Source organism: Lepisma saccharinum, chromosome 7 (assembly GCF_977018435.1).
Source record: "Lepisma saccharinum chromosome 7, izLepSacc3.1, whole genome shotgun sequence".
Classification (NCBI taxonomy): domain Eukaryota; kingdom Metazoa; phylum Arthropoda; class Insecta; order Zygentoma; family Lepismatidae; genus Lepisma; species Lepisma saccharinum.
The window spans coordinates 18,292,458-18,309,370 of NC_139235.1; the positions used below are offsets into that span (position 1 = coordinate 18,292,458).

Consider the following 16,913-nt stretch of genomic DNA (forward strand, 5'->3'; position numbering starts at 1 on the left):
GTAGGCAATGTCTAGCACACTATTGCAGCAAATAAAACTGTGCTGACTTGATAGTTTCATTTGGTATAGTTTTATTTTGTTTGAACCACTATGGGTAGCTTTATTTGGGACATCCTGTATATATCACATTAAATTAGTGGGCATGCGGGAGATGTTCCTTGGTAGAAAGTGAACGAAAAGTGCAAGTTTAACCAGGATCTGAAGAGATTTCTTGCATTTTGTGCCATTGCACAAAACTCTAAGCAATTCTAGAGGTAAGATAGTAAAGGTGAAAGGTGTCCTTGTTGCCTCAGCTAGACTGGGAATTGCAACAGGGATGTAACTATTGTCATATATAAGGCACCCTTTTGAACAATACAAGTAAAAAAAAATGTTGATTGTAATAGAAAATCATAGCAAAATTATTACAATTCAATCTCAAGTACACACACTATTGCTGCTAAACCCCTCTCTGTACCTTACCTGTATTAAAACATGCAACAAAAAGTTAAAATATGTATTTGGCATTATTTATTTCTATGTCCTTGGGTAATTTCCAATGCATTAGTTACCATGAAACTTCCGAGTACATTTATTAATTAATACAGCACACAGAAAAATCTTAACGTGTACTTTAAACATAATGGAATACCACGGCAAATTTTAAAAGTGAAACTATTAATATTAAACATTTCATCAAAGCACCAAATGAGTATTTCAGATGTTCACAATGCACATGTTATCAGTCATTACTTGGTAAAGTGAATAAACAAATTACATTTAATAATAATAAATGTTTTTTTTCTTCAAAGGCAAAACTCACAGCAGTCACCTGGTTACACACATTAATTATGGAGGTTAATGAAATTATATTCTTAAAGAACATTTCAAATTTTATATCAGATTTATATAATATTGGTTCCTTAATGGCACTGGCAAAAATTTCATATGAGTACATCCCTAACATAAATACAAGAAAAATTGGGTTAGGTTAGATACAATTTGATTGGATTAGGTTAGGTTACCGGAAGTGTCAAAATGAGTAGCATGCAGAATGATCTTGCATTATGATACAGGGTGTTTCAGTGGGATGATCAACTTTTAAATTAGTTGTACTTTTGTGGTCATAGTGGTAGTCCCATATAGTTGCACTACTGTGAAATACTGAGTTTCATTACATGTGTGAGTGTTTTATCTTTAACAATTGATTGACTATCTACTAGCTATTAGACATATCGGTTCTGGGATCCTCAACATACAGATTTTCCATCCATGAGTTGGGGAATTACTCACAGTAATGTACCCCTTCAGTTGCATGTATCACACATGAGGAGTTCAGAGTACAAGTGTCGTAACTCCATTCAAGACAGGTTTGAGAAAGAGGCACATTTAAATAACTTAGTATTATGTTTAGCTGTTGGAACACAAAGATAGTGGTCTCTCTATGAGTAAGAATATGAAACTTAGGACAGCCGCACAGCGGATCCGAACGACGCGATAAGTCAATTTTGTTGCTAACAGACTTGGCGGACGTTTAACATGGGGTTGTTATGGGCCACTGCACAACAGACGATATATTTGACTTGAGTTACGTTGCAACAAAATAGTGAATGTCTAGCGAATTTGGTATTGCAAGGAGCAACTTGCGAAATAATGATATGCGGATGTGAGAATCCATTCAATTCAGCCACAGACATCTAATTACAAGCCAAAATTTCTGAACTTGGGGACAGTATCATGGTGGTGATATTTTTATTTAATTGAAAATTAAACATGATTGTATTCTGACACAGGAGATAAACAAAACAGAAAATCTGGATGACTAGATTAATGTTGGTGTTCAACCTGTGCAAGGTACAACATTTAAGAATTTGTGAACATAGATGATTGCTAATGCTGATTACATGGATTTCTAACCTCCCAACTACCAAAAATTCCTTCCTTTAACGAGAGAATAATGTTTATTGTGATTTGTATGTCCATAGGCCTAATATTGTGCGTACGTTGTCGAAAATTGTGCAATTCAGTAGCGTATTTCGAAAATTTGACCCACTTTTCCACAACCATTCTTATTTATTGTGTATACTTATTACATAGAAATAAAACGAGAACAGAAGTCCGACAACTTTGAATTTTACGGCGATATATTTAAAAACTTGGTTTACTGGAGGTAAACCAGATAACATGGGAGAATACACCACTGATGCAGTTCAAAGTGTAAAGGTCATGTTAGTGACTTAAGCGATACATTTAAGGTAATACTAACGGACTTGATTCACAACATGTAAAATGATACATTAATTCTGCACAAGTATAGCCTACATTGATGCATTGATTCAGCTGTAAATTACTATGTACCGTTAACCTGCTTCCCAATTATAAAAGACAGACCTAGGTCTATTGCATACATGGACAAAATCTGCTATCAGATTTTAGCTGAAATCTGCTATCAGATTTTAGCTAACAAAATGACTCATGGTGTCGGTGTGATTCATCATGTAGCGTTCCCTCGTGGCTCGTCGTATCGTGCCATATCCTGTCGGACCCGGTGCACGGCTAGCCTTAGGAGATACTTACTTCTAGCACTGAAATGTTGATACTTCACAGTTCTAAGTTATATATGCAACTCATAAAGTGGAGTTAACGCCACTTGTTCTCTGAACCTCTCATGTAACTCTGCACAGCCAAATTTTTGCACTCACAGCTTCTCCTCCTTATGTCCCCAATTCCGAACAATAACATGCGAGAAGGTGAAGCAATTGCAATCATTATCTGCACATTTCCACAATCTGACAACAGGTTTTGCTGCCATTTCTCATTCAGTAATACAACCCATTTGTGTAGCAGTAATGAATTGGTAAGGTAGTGCTTTTTCATAATAGACATTCACTATGGAACTGTGTACAACATCTTGCTGTATGTGATGAGAAGTGGCAAGTAAGGAAAAGTACCCTCAGACACCAATATGTCGCTAACTGCAAGCAACCACATCATTTTGCAAGACACTTAAATGCAAATTATTATATGAGACTACATCTACACACACAGTTGTTACAGCTAATTAAAAACTGCTACTTCCCACTGAAACACCCCGTAGCTGACAACTTATATGTAATAAAGGGTTGTTATCACAATGAAGAGCAATTACAATATTGCAATATTTGGGGGAAGTTTCAGTAAATGGATTTGCCTGCTGTAATTGATTGATTAATTGATTTTGTTTATTTTACTTCACTTTTCTGTCACTTTTGGCTAATCATGAAGATGTGGATGCGTGATGGTGTAATAAAGTTGATGAAAGTACACCGGTAAAGAACACCCATGCTGGGATTAGAACCCAGGACCCCACTTCCTAATTGTGGTAGATATATGAAATTTTTTTTTTTTTTAAAGAGGGGGGTTTTAGCAGAGGTGAAATTTATACATTGTACCTCCCAAAAATAACAGTTAATGGAAGAAGAAAATCAAAATTTTCAAAAAAAATTGGTGTCACCGTGCAAATCACAATAGACCAAAATGAATGAGAAAAATGTAGTACATAGCAGTGGTACATAAAAATAACAATGTACAACGGCAGCAGTGTTGCCAGCTTACAGAAATAATTCCCAGAACTTCACTTCTAGCGCTTGGCCTATGGCCACTGGATGGACCAAATTTGGAGGAAAGCACAACAAAAGGCCATTGTTTGAGGATGTGTAGTGCTTGTCCTCAATTTAAAAAGAAACGGAAAATTTTGCAAAATTTTCGAAAATCATAACTTTTGGGAAATTTTGAAAATCTGGACCCCTAATTGTCGCACGTTGTTCAAGTTTTTTTTTATTCACACATTCTTACATGTAAAAAGAAATATATCATGAAAAAGCAGTGATTGAGGAGTTATAGCCAATTTTATAAGATTTATAATACTCACAGGGAAACAAAGGACATTTTGGAACTCAGCTTGTTAATAATAGTAACAAATGGATATAGTGTTTTGTAATTCGAGTATGTTGTACTTTCACATGTATATTAATGAACAAAAAAGACAGAACTGAAATATTAAGTGTACTTTTCAAGATATGACATATTAATTACTGCCAGTTTTCATCTATTATTCACATTTGCTTGAGGGATACAGCCCAACATCTCCCCCATACATTGCAAGCAAGGTGATAGTTTCAAAAATATCCAGGTCTGTAATTTTTAAGCCAATAAATACATGATACAACTGCAACAAATAAGGTACTGGACAGTGGCGGCTCGTGGTTGCAGCAAATATATATATAATATATTTATATAACTTTAATTTATATATATCTAATGTAACTATATGTATTTATAATTTTATATGGGACGTGGCACTTTAGAGGAGTACAATTAATAATCATCATACAAAATTTGAAGTTTCCATTTATTCGGCAGCAATATTATGCAGAATTGTGTTTTTTGTGATTACATAAGAAGTAGTTTAAAGTTCGGATCCCACTTTAAACTCCAGGTACACTTCCGATTAGTCTTTCTGTGCATAAAGTGGATTTAAAAAACAACAAATCAAATCAAATTGTTAAAAGTTTCAAGGCTAATTTAAATTAGGTAAAGATTCTCCCCAAAATAAAATATTTCTCTTTGCTTAACATGGACATTTTGTCTGTTGCTCTACGACATAGGACAGTGAGAACTTGGCTGCTGGTTGAACACTGCATGAAAGAATTAGCAATCAAGCATTTGTTGTTGGTCCATCCTCTTCTTCCCTCACCCACCGGAGGATCTGAAATGGGTCGCCTGACTTTGGTGTGTTGTAAACCCATTGCAACGACCAAGCCGACTGAAGCAGGGGACAGGAAGAACAGCATTGAACTTCGCTCCAATACTCCTCACTGTGGAGATCAGGCCGTTGCTCCATCTTTGCAATGCGTACCTGTACGTCTACTCATACACTGTGAAATCTCTCAGGTTGCTTCCCTTCTTTTTAACAGATCATAATGGAATTTGCTTTATGAAGCAATGAAGGGCAAAACTGTTTGTTTATGTTCAATATATTTAATAGGAAAACAAATGAAAAAATATACTAACAAAAAGTATGAAATTTTGTTGTAAAATATCAGGTCATTGTGCAACACTGCAACAATATCAGTAACCGCCCCTGGTACTGGATGTGACAATACTGTCACAAATAGATCTATACATCCCATTAACCTTTGCATTTGCTCTTCATTATATGTTAAAAATAAAATAATAATGATAATCAACACTGCAACAGCAGCAAAGACATGGTATCAAAACATGTGCAGGATACTAGGATTAAAAAAAGAAACAAGCAAGGTGGAAAATTGCAGCAAGACTTCTTACTTTTTCAAGAACATACCAAAAACTCTGAAACTACTTTTGCACTTGAAGACAACTCTTTCATCACTTCACTTCGGCGATTTGCTCCCAGCCTCAACGTCCTTGAATTTACTTCCTCTGGAAGAACAGTCAGTATTTCTAAAAGCGGCCAGATATTCTGTTGTCCATATTTTTCTATCAAATCATCAATTGGTTTCACCCACGATGCCATTTGAAGAGCAAGGTCTGCTAAAGCCAGACATAACTGCAAAGATACAATAAATCAGTAATAACAGAGCATAAAGTTATAATTATTAATTTAGAAATATTTATATTAAATACATTTACCTGATTTCAGCTCTGGTAATCTCCAACCTTGATTGATTCATGACTATTTTCTTTAATCTCAACAATGTTGTTGCCCTATTGCAGTGATTCCCAAATTTCCTTATGTAATTGAGCACTATTGTTGCATTAACAACAATACATTACAAGTGGATGATATGCTCAGGGTATAAAATTTGGGATATTTTAAGCAAGACAGTCAATGGATCGTTACTGTGTTATCCTCACCACAACTGAAAGCAATAACTCGCAGATTTGCGAGGAGGAACCCCCTTTGCCATACCCACAATAGTCCTATGAAGGATTATTTTACATTTTAAAAAAAGGGGGAATAAGCTAATCAATCTCTTGCGTCTTCAAGAAACACCATTAATGGAACTTTCAGACTGAAGAAACAAACTACACATCGAAGCGACACGAGCCTCTTCATTCTAAAGGAAAATATTTATAGTGCATGCTAAGAGTGCTGCATAGACCACTTTCGTTCAACTGTACTCATTCAAGGTTCCCACCCTCGAGCATACATTTGAATATCATTTTAACGTAACAATAATCGTGGACACATATACGAGGGTTGGGGCAAAAGTCATTGCAACTATTTTTTTTCTTGCAGATAACAGCCCAGTTGGGAAATGCGACATATACAGATGAAAGGACGAGGGGGGAACTACATGTGGGGACAGTTAAAACACGCGAACATTTTGCCTCACATATTTATTACGATACTGTACAGGACAATACTGGTTTGATCGTGCAAGACAAATACATACCTGTTCTACAGTTAACAGAACAGAACTGGGGCTAAAGGCCCTCAAAGTAGTCACCTGCCATGTGCACCACACGCTGCCAACGATGTGGGAGACTCTGAATACCATCTGTGTCACCATTGGCCGCACCATGTGTGAATTGGGTCATCTGTTGTTGCACAGCATTGGCAATGTCGTCTCGTGTCGCAAACCGCCTTCCACGTAGTGGATCCTTAACCTTGGGTATGAGATGAAAGTCACAGGGCGAAATATCAGGAGAGTACGGCGGGTGGTCCAATTCTTCCCATCCCCAGCGGTGCAGTTGCCGCCGTACACACTCTGCTTCATGTGGTCTAGCGTTGTCGTGCAGGATGATTGCACTGTCCAGAAGGTCCGGGCGTTTGTCCCGAATGCCACGTCGTACCTGTCGCACGAGGAAGTTTTTGTAGTACTCTGCTGCCACTGTTCTGCCATGTGGAACGAAGTGGCACACAATGACACCCCTGACGTCATATGCGACGATCACCATCAATTTCACGTGGAAGGATTCTGACGGAACTTCTTTGGCCTTGGTGATCCGGCATGTCGGCATTCCGCGGACCGACGTTTGAGTTCTGGTTCGTATGCCCTGGCCCAAAATTCATCGATGGCGATTATTCGTGACAGGAAGTGGTCGCCGTCCTGTTGCAAGCGTGCTAGGTGGTCGGAGCATGTTGCATATCCACCGTTGAATTTCCGTCAGTGCATGTGGTACCCACCGCAATGCGATTTTGCACAGTTGCAGCTCTGTCCGCAATATCCTGTGGATGGTGCGTTTCTCGTAGCCACTTGCCCTCTCTAACTCCAGTAGCGTCCATCGTCTGTCCGCACACTGACAGGTCGTCCCGAGCGTTGCTGATCACTGGTTGACACACGTCCTTGATGAAACTTTCGTACCCACCATGCTACTGTTCGGTATGGGAGAGCATTATCCCCAACGGCGTCCACCAATTCACTGTGACAATCTCTCGCATTCAACCCTCGGCGAACGGCTAGTTTGATGTACGAGCGCTGCTCAACATGGGTTACGTCCATCTCGCACGACGCTCGCAACACAACTGATTTCAGAGCACTCTCTGTGCTACTTCCTGCAATCACAGAGCCATCTGTTGTTGTGCATACACACTATGCCTGCATGGCTTCCACGCGACATATAGCACTTTGTGCTGCGCTCACATATCTGCAAGAAAAAAAACAGTTGCAATGACTTTTGCCCCAACCCTCGTATGTAAAATATCCATCCATCTTGACAGTTTCAGCCCACAATCATCATCTATTTCATTTTCATGTATCACTGTGAACTGATAAGATCCAAATCCTAAGATCCGTGCCCGGATCTGAAGATCCCTTGCTCGGATTAAGATCCGTTGCACTAAATAAACTACATTTTAACATGGAGATGACGACGATGTTCACTTAAGTTTCAATTTCACTGCACCTTTTACTTCACGATCAATATTTGATGGCCCACTATCACAGACAAATTACGGTTAAACATGTACTACTGGACTTTGGGAGTATACTGCTTGTCTTGCCGGTTCAAAAATTATTCGCTCGAGCAAAGCAGCTCTCAATTCCAAATGCTCTAGCATCATCCATGAACTACTTAGTGCTTGAGCAAAATCCTCTTTCTGCAGCTTGTTGTCCCACTTTGTCTCAGGAGGTTGCATTTATTACAAAGGGCTTGCTTCCAAGTAACATGCATCGCTTATTGCTTAGGTCTGAAATCTCCCTTCGGCTCAATCATTGCTCTGATTTCCTAATAGTTGGCCATTTGCAATATTCTTTCCTGACAAAAACTCTCTCACATGCGATACGTGACAGCTACTATGTCTTTCCCACAACAGCAGTGAAAACAAAAGTTGTATTTACTCCCAACCAGTGTTTACGAAGACTTAGAGGAAACACCTCCCCCAAAATTGGGAAAAAAAAACAATAGATTTCCCGAAAGCGACACTCAATCAACAAATAGAAAAAAAGAACACATGATAAGCATCCAGCTAGATTTTCACACACACACACACACACACACACATAGCAAATTATAAACCTTAAAATACATACATATCTAATATGTTAATTGATCAGTAATAAAGTAGTTTTATGTACAATAGTAGACAAACATGAAATTACATGATAACATTTATGCACATTTTGTTGCAAAAACTCGATAGAAATGCAACCAAATTTTCACTTTCTGAGAACAAACGCCATGCAAAATTCACGTTTAATTCCCAGTGGTGTCCAAGTTATGACAGTTCAATTCATGTATTTTGCACATGAATTGAATTCTATATATGTTGACATACCATGTACACTGAACAGATTTTCTGTTACTTACTATGCTATTTTTCTTGAATGTACATATTGCTTCCATTGTAGAATTATTTCTCTCGTGTATGGTTCTTACAAGCATACAAACACAATTTTTGATGTAAAAAGAAAATAAAAAAAAGTGTCTGATGAAGGGAGTAGTATGTGTTCTCCAAAAACATTACATCAAAAATTATCAAAATATGCTTGTAACATTTTTTTCATCCATTCTTAAATGTTAGTCTTAATGCCCTTATCATTCTAATTACACTCCTATGCCTTTACAACATTATTATATAGGGTGGTTCACAAAAAGACTTTACAACTTTGCAAGTGTATAAAAATTTATATGCGACACCTTCCGAGGTTTGAATTATCCTATGAGATATGCAATTCACATAAAATTGATTAATTCTGCTGTTAATATTGGAGAAGCAAAAATGGACTCCTTTACACAGAAAAAAAAACTAAAGTAAAGTGCTCCCTGTGCTTTGCACCACACCATGAAGGCATATAGGGGGTGTGGGGTTAGGGCCCCACACTTTCTTGATCTCGGTCGAGCTGGGGATGATGTGATCAGAAATAAACTTAATACTCTGATAACTACATGAATGTGCTATTAGAAGTGAAATGTTAATTTTGTGTAATAAGTGTAGTTTTTAAATCAAATATAGGATTATATTCACAATTTTAAAACCAAAATGTATTTTTATATACCACTTTTCATTCGATTTTTCGCCACTGTAACACTGAAATTTTATTTTATTTACCACTTTTGAACCCAAAATTGACTGTTTTTGTACCAAAATTTTGCTTTTTTATTTACCAAAATTATGTGCTCTAGCAATTACTAATAGGAAAAGAAATTAATTATTTCTCTGTTTTCTTCATGAAAATGATATTACGGTTTCAGATGTAAATGTCCTCTCAACACACACTCCAAATGACTATGTAGAATGCCAGTTTCACGAGGTACATGTCGGGTTGACTTTGTAGGACTACCAACGAAGCTTTCCCTCACTTGCTCAACAATAGCATCAGAAATACGAGGACGGCCTGGAGATTAGTTATGTCGAACAGAACAATTAGTGTCAACAAAACACTGATGCCAAGAGTTAATGGTAGGCCTACTGGGAGGATCTTCACCATAGTGGTACAGAACGTCAGTTGCACAATGGTCGCAGACTTTGTTTCTTCAAACCAAAACACACAGCGAGCTCGCTCTTGACCTGTGAAAGCACCCATTTCTAATGGAACTGCCACTGACACTTGTGGTGGTAAAATTTGGTACTATTGCACAATGCTAGTCAAACTCGGTGTATTTCCTTACGAAATGACACCATAACCAGTTCTGTAACATATCCAAATAAATTTTTATACACTTACAAAGTTGTAAAGACCTTTTTGGACTATCCTGTATATATGTTTTGTTTAGAATATGTTTGTTAGGTTTGATTTCCTCCATCTCCTGAATGTTTACACGATATCTTTCCATGAGAAAAGAATGCTTTAGAGACTGGAGACTTACAACACAATTATTAACAAATTAATACTTTGTGCGTTTTAAAAACACACAAATTTAATTACTTCAAACTATAAGAAATATGTAACACAAAAAGCATTATATTACAAGCATTTAGGGATGTGCCGAAGCCAATTACAGATGTATGAAAATCGGCAGAAATTGACACATCGGCATCGGTATTGGAATCGACAAAAATCGGATATTTAAACCGGTACAGATTATACTAGAGTTTTTACCTTCTAATAAGTTTTATATTCTAGTTTTGTAAGATTATTGAAAATTTGGTTATGATTCATCATTATTGTAGAGTTTTTGTAATAAAATTATTGCAAACTCATTCAGAGGATCAACCTAACTATAAATCGGAAATAAAACAGTACATTGCTGAAACAGGATCTGCTGTTGTATTGGAAATTCAAAAATGAATATTCAAACCTGAAGCAAGTCCTGAGAAAATACTTGGGCATACCTGCTGCATCAGTATTCAGTGATTGAGTGTTCAGTGTTGCTGAACAGATTTGAGATAAGAGAAGAAGTAGGTTACTTCCTGAAGTGCTTCCAAATCTCATTCTGAAGTTGACTCTGGCAGAACAGGAATTCATTTTGCATTTCAAAGAACTGCTTGTGTACTAATGTTAAATCTCTTGAGAATCCATGTTCTTCTTAAAGGTTCACATAACATTTTGTAGATGCAAATGTACATTTGCATCTCTTGAGAATATATATGTATATACATATGATATACAATAGAAATGTACATAGCAAATTTATTTTTGTCATGCTGAAAATAACATCCCATTTCTGTTTAATAATCTTATGTATCGGAATCGGTTAAATATTGGCATCGGTATCGGTTCCAAAAATTATCGGTGAGTACATCGGCATCGGTAAATTTTCAGCTTCGTCACATCCCTACAAGCATTTCATCCTGAAACAAACCAACATAATATTTTACATATTCCTGTTGATTTTCGGATACACAACTCCCGTAAAAGTATGGAACAATAAATGAAACTTCTTTTGTTGTTGCATGTTAACTAAAAAATCTTTAGACTTTGCATAAAGCAGTGGTGAACATTTAAATTTTCATATGTTCTAGTGTGTACTCAATTTCCAATGCATCGGAAATACCAACTCCACCTAACGGTTATATTGTAGCCAAGGTTTTTCTCCAAAACAGAAGACATTTTTCTCTTCATCAAGTCACCAATTGATCATTCTGCACTTTACAGAGAAACAGCCATTGACTGAACACTTTCAAGGTTGTTTGTTCTGGGCCATACATTCCATCATATATAAATATATATATTAAATGAAGGACTCTGGGTGTAAAACATGGTAAGTGACATTTTGGTCATTTCTGAGTTCATTTAGAAAAAATATTATTAGAAGCTATATTGTAGATAAATTGTTTTTGTGTTGTGTTTGCAAATTTCAGAAGGCTTCACTGTGTCTAATGGAAATTGTATGACATGGAAATTTCAGTCGAAAATTGAAGGATGGCACATTTTACTTTGTATCTCAAAAATAACCAAAATGTCACTTACCATGTTTTATACCAGAGCTCTTCAAATATGAAAAATTCATAAAATATTAGTATTCAATATTTATTTATTTATTGAGAAAATTCCAGATACAGCACAGGTGGCCATTTTACACTGAAATTGTCAACAATAAAAATGCAATGATAATAATAATAAAGCAAAAAAATATTAACCTTTAAAGTCCCGTGGCGCTTATGCAGTTTTTACCTCTGTCCCAGGCCATTTAAATGAGTTTTGTAAGGTTTAGCAAAAACCGTTATAACTTCCTTCCTATGGCAGATAATTTAGTGAAACAAGAAACATTTTACTAAGAATAAAATGTACTTTGACATAGAAAAGACGAAGTGTTGCTATTTGTATGTATTTGTTATTATTCGTGACTTCAAATGTGAAAATTGAAAAAAAAAAAAAAATTGCCCCTCCCTGTTGAGACATGTGACAGGAAAAAAATCTATGTCCTATTTGCAACCACATGTCTACAATATAATTCAATATTTGTTTTCTTCCTAATGCCTTTTGCCATCTGAAGGGGGAAAAATAGAGTGCATGAGTTATTTTCAAAAAGGGTTGGCAACATGCACAATGAAGTGCAAGTTATTTTTAGCCCCGATCCTATCTCTTACCCCACCCCCCCTTCTCATTTTTCTTCCGAAGGAGGAGTGGTTGCCTTCTGAAGCAAGCATTGTGCAAAGTCTATTTCACCCCCTGAAATCGCGGCAAACACTTTTGACAACAATGCCCCCTCCCCCTCCACCCATGACCTGCTTCCGCATGTTGAGAAGGAAAACAATAGACAAACAATTTCCTCAGATGTTGCTTTCCTGCAAGGCATGAGATTGTAAACAACTATTGTAAACAAGCATTTACAACAGCGCCAACTCACTTCTGTGAGGTTTGTCATTCGATGCCTGTTTTACTACGCCAACAAAGAGGAGGTGTAAATTTAGCAGCTGCTGCTGACCTCATTAGAAGAGCACCAGCGGCGTCACCACTGTCGATGCATATTGACTCTTGGTTTCAAGTTCCACACACTTCGAGTTATGAGCATAGATAATGAACAGGGTTGCAAGGCGACGAAAAAAGGTTCTGTTCCATCGGTCAGCACATGACCGATTGGGACTGTGGCCAAAAATGCCATCAGTCAGCGTATGACCGATCGGGACTGTAAAGGTTAAAAAATAATAAAAGTAACACAATAACACAAAAGTGAATAGCAAATTAACAAAAAATAATAAAAGATGGCACTATTTGATATTATTTACAAACATTTCTTCTAATAGACAACCAAAAGGCAAACTCTGAGGCAAATATATAGATTCTTGATGAGAGATCATTGTATTGTGTGGCAAGTCTGTAAAAGATAGATCTTTTTTGAATTTCAAGTATAGTTCTTTTTTGTATAAAATAATATTTTATTGCGAGTTGTGCGCATAGGTACTCTAAAGTGACATTAGTCAAGAAGGGTGTTGCAGCGGATTTTGCCATTCACAATTTTGTGTAAATAACTGAAAGCATTCCGCAAACGTTGCTGATAAGCAGTTTGTAAGTTTAGAAAAAACAAGAGATGCGGAAATGAAAAATTGCGTAATGGGGGAACCCTGTATCGGACTATAGCTAGGAAGAAGTGAAAGACTGAATCGATTCTAGAGAACTGAGTGGGACACGCCATGGACCAGAGGGGAGAGCAGTATTCTATTATTGGGGAAATGAATGATTTGAAGTACAAGGTGAGGGCTGAAATGTCACTTATTTAAGTGAAACGGTACAGTAAACCTAAGAGACGCATGGGCTTTTTAGTGGTGCCTAAAATTTGTTCCTCAAATGTGAGCTTTTGGTCGAAAACAATGCCTAGGTAGGTCTTTGTGAGTGGATACTGTTTGGATGTTATTGCCAGAGACAGAATAAGATGACTTTAACAGGTTCTTTTTCAGAGAGATGGTGAGAGTAGTACACTTTTCAGGATGTAAATATTGTAAATGTCAGACACCAGGAAGTAAATATTGTTATGTCCTTCTGAAGAAGATGAGTATCGGAAGTGGAGATTTCTCTGAAAATTTTAGTCATCTGCGAAAAGAAGTTAGTTACTAGAGGGAGCTGTGAGATGGTCAGCAAGGTCCTCGACGAATAATATGTTGATTTAATATGAAAATGTCAGGAAATATGTAAACATACTTCAAAATACATGTTTCTAGTATGAATTTAGCATGAAATGCCAGCATTTCACTGAATCGATATAAAAATGTTAACAGGAAAAAACCCTGTAATTACATAATTATCCAGGGTCTAACTACATATTTTAGTGATACATTCTACATACTTATGTGGGTCTACATATTTTACATGTTTTAGCTACGTCAAAATCCAGGTCTTAAACTCTAGCTTACCCTAGGGGGGGCTGACAGGCCCACCAACTCAATTTTTCAATTTTTACACTGAAAATTTATATAAAAAATTGGAAATAAATTACATTGTTCCCTATAAAGAGGTAAAAAGGTAAAGTGTTCCCCTGTGCATAGCACCACGCCATGAAGGCGTATAGGGGGTGTGGGGGTAACGCCCCACACTTTCTTGATCCGGTCGTGAGTGGGGGTGATGTGATCAGCATCACGCCCCTGACCACCTTTACCCCCCAGGGTTTCCCCCACGTACCCATGTTATTCGACGCTGGGTGGGCGCCGGGGCCGCTTTCACCGTTAGAAAAGTTCCCGGATTTGAACCGGCCGGGGATCGAACCCGGGACCTTGAGCATGGTAGTCAGACGCGTTACCGACTGAGCTACCGCGGTGTTCTCAATATTTATGTATTACTTTGGTTCATAAAAACATAAATGTAAGGTAAATGGGAGGGAAAATGCACTTGGTGGACCTATCAGGTGCCATATTTAAATGTGTGTTATTCGAGACACTCATGCCAGTGACACTGTACAATTAGTTGGTAATGATGGTAATTTTAGTAATTATTATAATTAATAAACAACTGCCCCTCTACAAACAAAAAAAAGCATAAATAAAAAAATAGTTTTTCTTGTATGTACGCATTGCTTGCATGATAGAATTATTTTCCTGTAGTTTACGGTTATTACAAGCATAAGAAAACAGTTTTTTCTTTGTGACGTTTCAGGAGAACACACGCTCCTTTCATCAGACATTTATTTTCATTTTGACTAAAGATACAGTTATAACAATGGTTAGTAATTTTTAAACAAAAAGAATCTGTTATATAATGGATGTTGTCAATGTTACATTGTTGTAATATAGCAACTTAACTGTGAAAAAAGCAGTCTATTTTATTTTTATTTTAGAATTTTTTTTTTATTTATTTTTTTTTTTTTAAATTATGAATCCCAAATATCATCAGGTAATTCAAATTCATCATTGTTTTCACAAAGTCTCTTGATGTTTTCTGTTACATTAAATTTTAAAGATGGTGGCTTACTCCATTTGTGAAAAAGAAAACTCCACACTGGATCTATGTTACCATTTTCATTATTTAACTTATTCCAGTGTTCTTCTGCAATGAACGAGGCTTCCCAGACATTCAACTCTGTGTTTCCCGTTAATCTTTTTAAAACCCTTCTCTTTTTAATCAAATGCTTCTCTTCGATGATATGAGTTGACAAACCTGTTCTTGGGTTTAGATTTATAATGTCCAAATCATGTTCGTGCCATCTTATTGCCATTTTCCTTGCTGTTTGTCCCACATAATCTTTTGAACATGAACAACTTATATTATATATTCCTGTGGTTTCCACATCTGGTAGCGAGTTTCTCATTTTGAATTCATTAAATGTACATTCCAAACTTCTTGGTGATTTAAAAACAATTTTGAAATTAAAACTTCTAAAAATTTTTGCAATTTTATGTGAGAATCCCTTGTGGAATGGAATGCACACAAATTTCTTTTCAACAGATTTTTCATCTTTGTCTGTATTTCTCTTTTCCTTTAGTTTTCTTGCAACTTGTTTTTTGATTTGGTTTATTCTGTTAGTGTGAAAGCCATTTTCTTTTGCTATATTAAAGAGCCTTTCTTCTTCATTTTTGATATCCTCATTATTAGAACATAGTCTTTGTGCTCTCAGGAAAAAATTTAAAAATATGTTATCCATTGTTATACGCGAATGTTCTGATTTGGCATGGATGTATTTTTCCCCCGCTAATTTTTTTCTATGGACTGATGTTTGAATTGTTGAGTCAGTTGTCTTAATTTGCAGATCAAGGAAAGAAATTACACAAGAAACGTCACAAAGAAAAAACTGTTTTCTTATGCTTGTAATAACCGTAAACTACAGGAAAATAATAAAAAAATATCTTGGTTTTTGAGAGTTTTAGCAAATGGTAACATATGTGTGTGACACTCATGCAATAATTGGTTATTATTTTTTATTAATGATTGTAATTTTTCTAATTACCAGGAGGAAACTCTGGGGGAAAAAGACAGCCAGGGGCATAGTGCTGTAGTGCTGTTCACATCACCTCCACCTTCCGCCGTGATCAAGAAAGTGTGGGGCCCTAACTCCACACTCCCTATATGCTTTCATGGTGTGGTGCAAAGCACAGGGGAACACTTTACTTTTTAAATAATAAACATAATCAACAAAGGAAACACAGGTTCCATAACAAAATTGTTTGTTGAATTTTAGTGATAAGTGTGAGCCCCCCCCCAACCTGGTTAGCTAGGGTTAAGCATTATACCTTGTTACAACACGAACCATGACCCCTGGTGCCAATAACTCCCAGAATTTCAAGAATTCTCAGTTGGCAGTTGACTGATCAACCAACCCTGACACAGATCAATGCAAATTATCAATGTTGACTGAATGTAATGTAAAACTTACCTGTGTCACAATAACAGTATTTGTTTGTTCCGTAACCTGTCCTATATGTCCCATTAGAGAGTCCCGTAATGATGAGTGAGCCTCAGATGGAAGTTCGTGAAACGACAACTGGATTTTAGTCCTCATTGTTTGTGCTGCGAAGTAACATGACTCCAGATCTCTCTTCTGATGTAGCAGATCATCTGCAACTTTCCACGCAAATACCTGGAGGGGGGAAAAAAAAGAAAGGGATTTTTCATTTACAATAAACCATTGAGGACAAATATTTATTGGTATATAATACA

General features: G+C 36.6%; 1 protein-coding gene across 6 annotated transcripts in view; it reads right to left on the reverse strand.

Annotated features, from left to right (window-relative positions):
- Positions 1–16,913, reverse strand: part of Tnpo-SR (transportin 3) — a 100,134-nt gene that overhangs the window by 79,955 nt on the left and 3,266 nt on the right. For all 6 annotated transcript variants that reach the window (XM_083125035.1, XM_083125040.1, XM_083125037.1 and 3 more), the window contains exons 2-3: positions 16,630–16,833; positions 5,324–5,548 (exon numbers count right to left, since the gene is read on the reverse strand). In XM_083125035.1, coding sequence (XP_082981161.1) covers positions 5,324–5,548; positions 16,630–16,833 — 429 coding nt within the window. The remainder of the gene's footprint in view (positions 1–5,323; positions 5,549–16,629; positions 16,834–16,913) is intronic.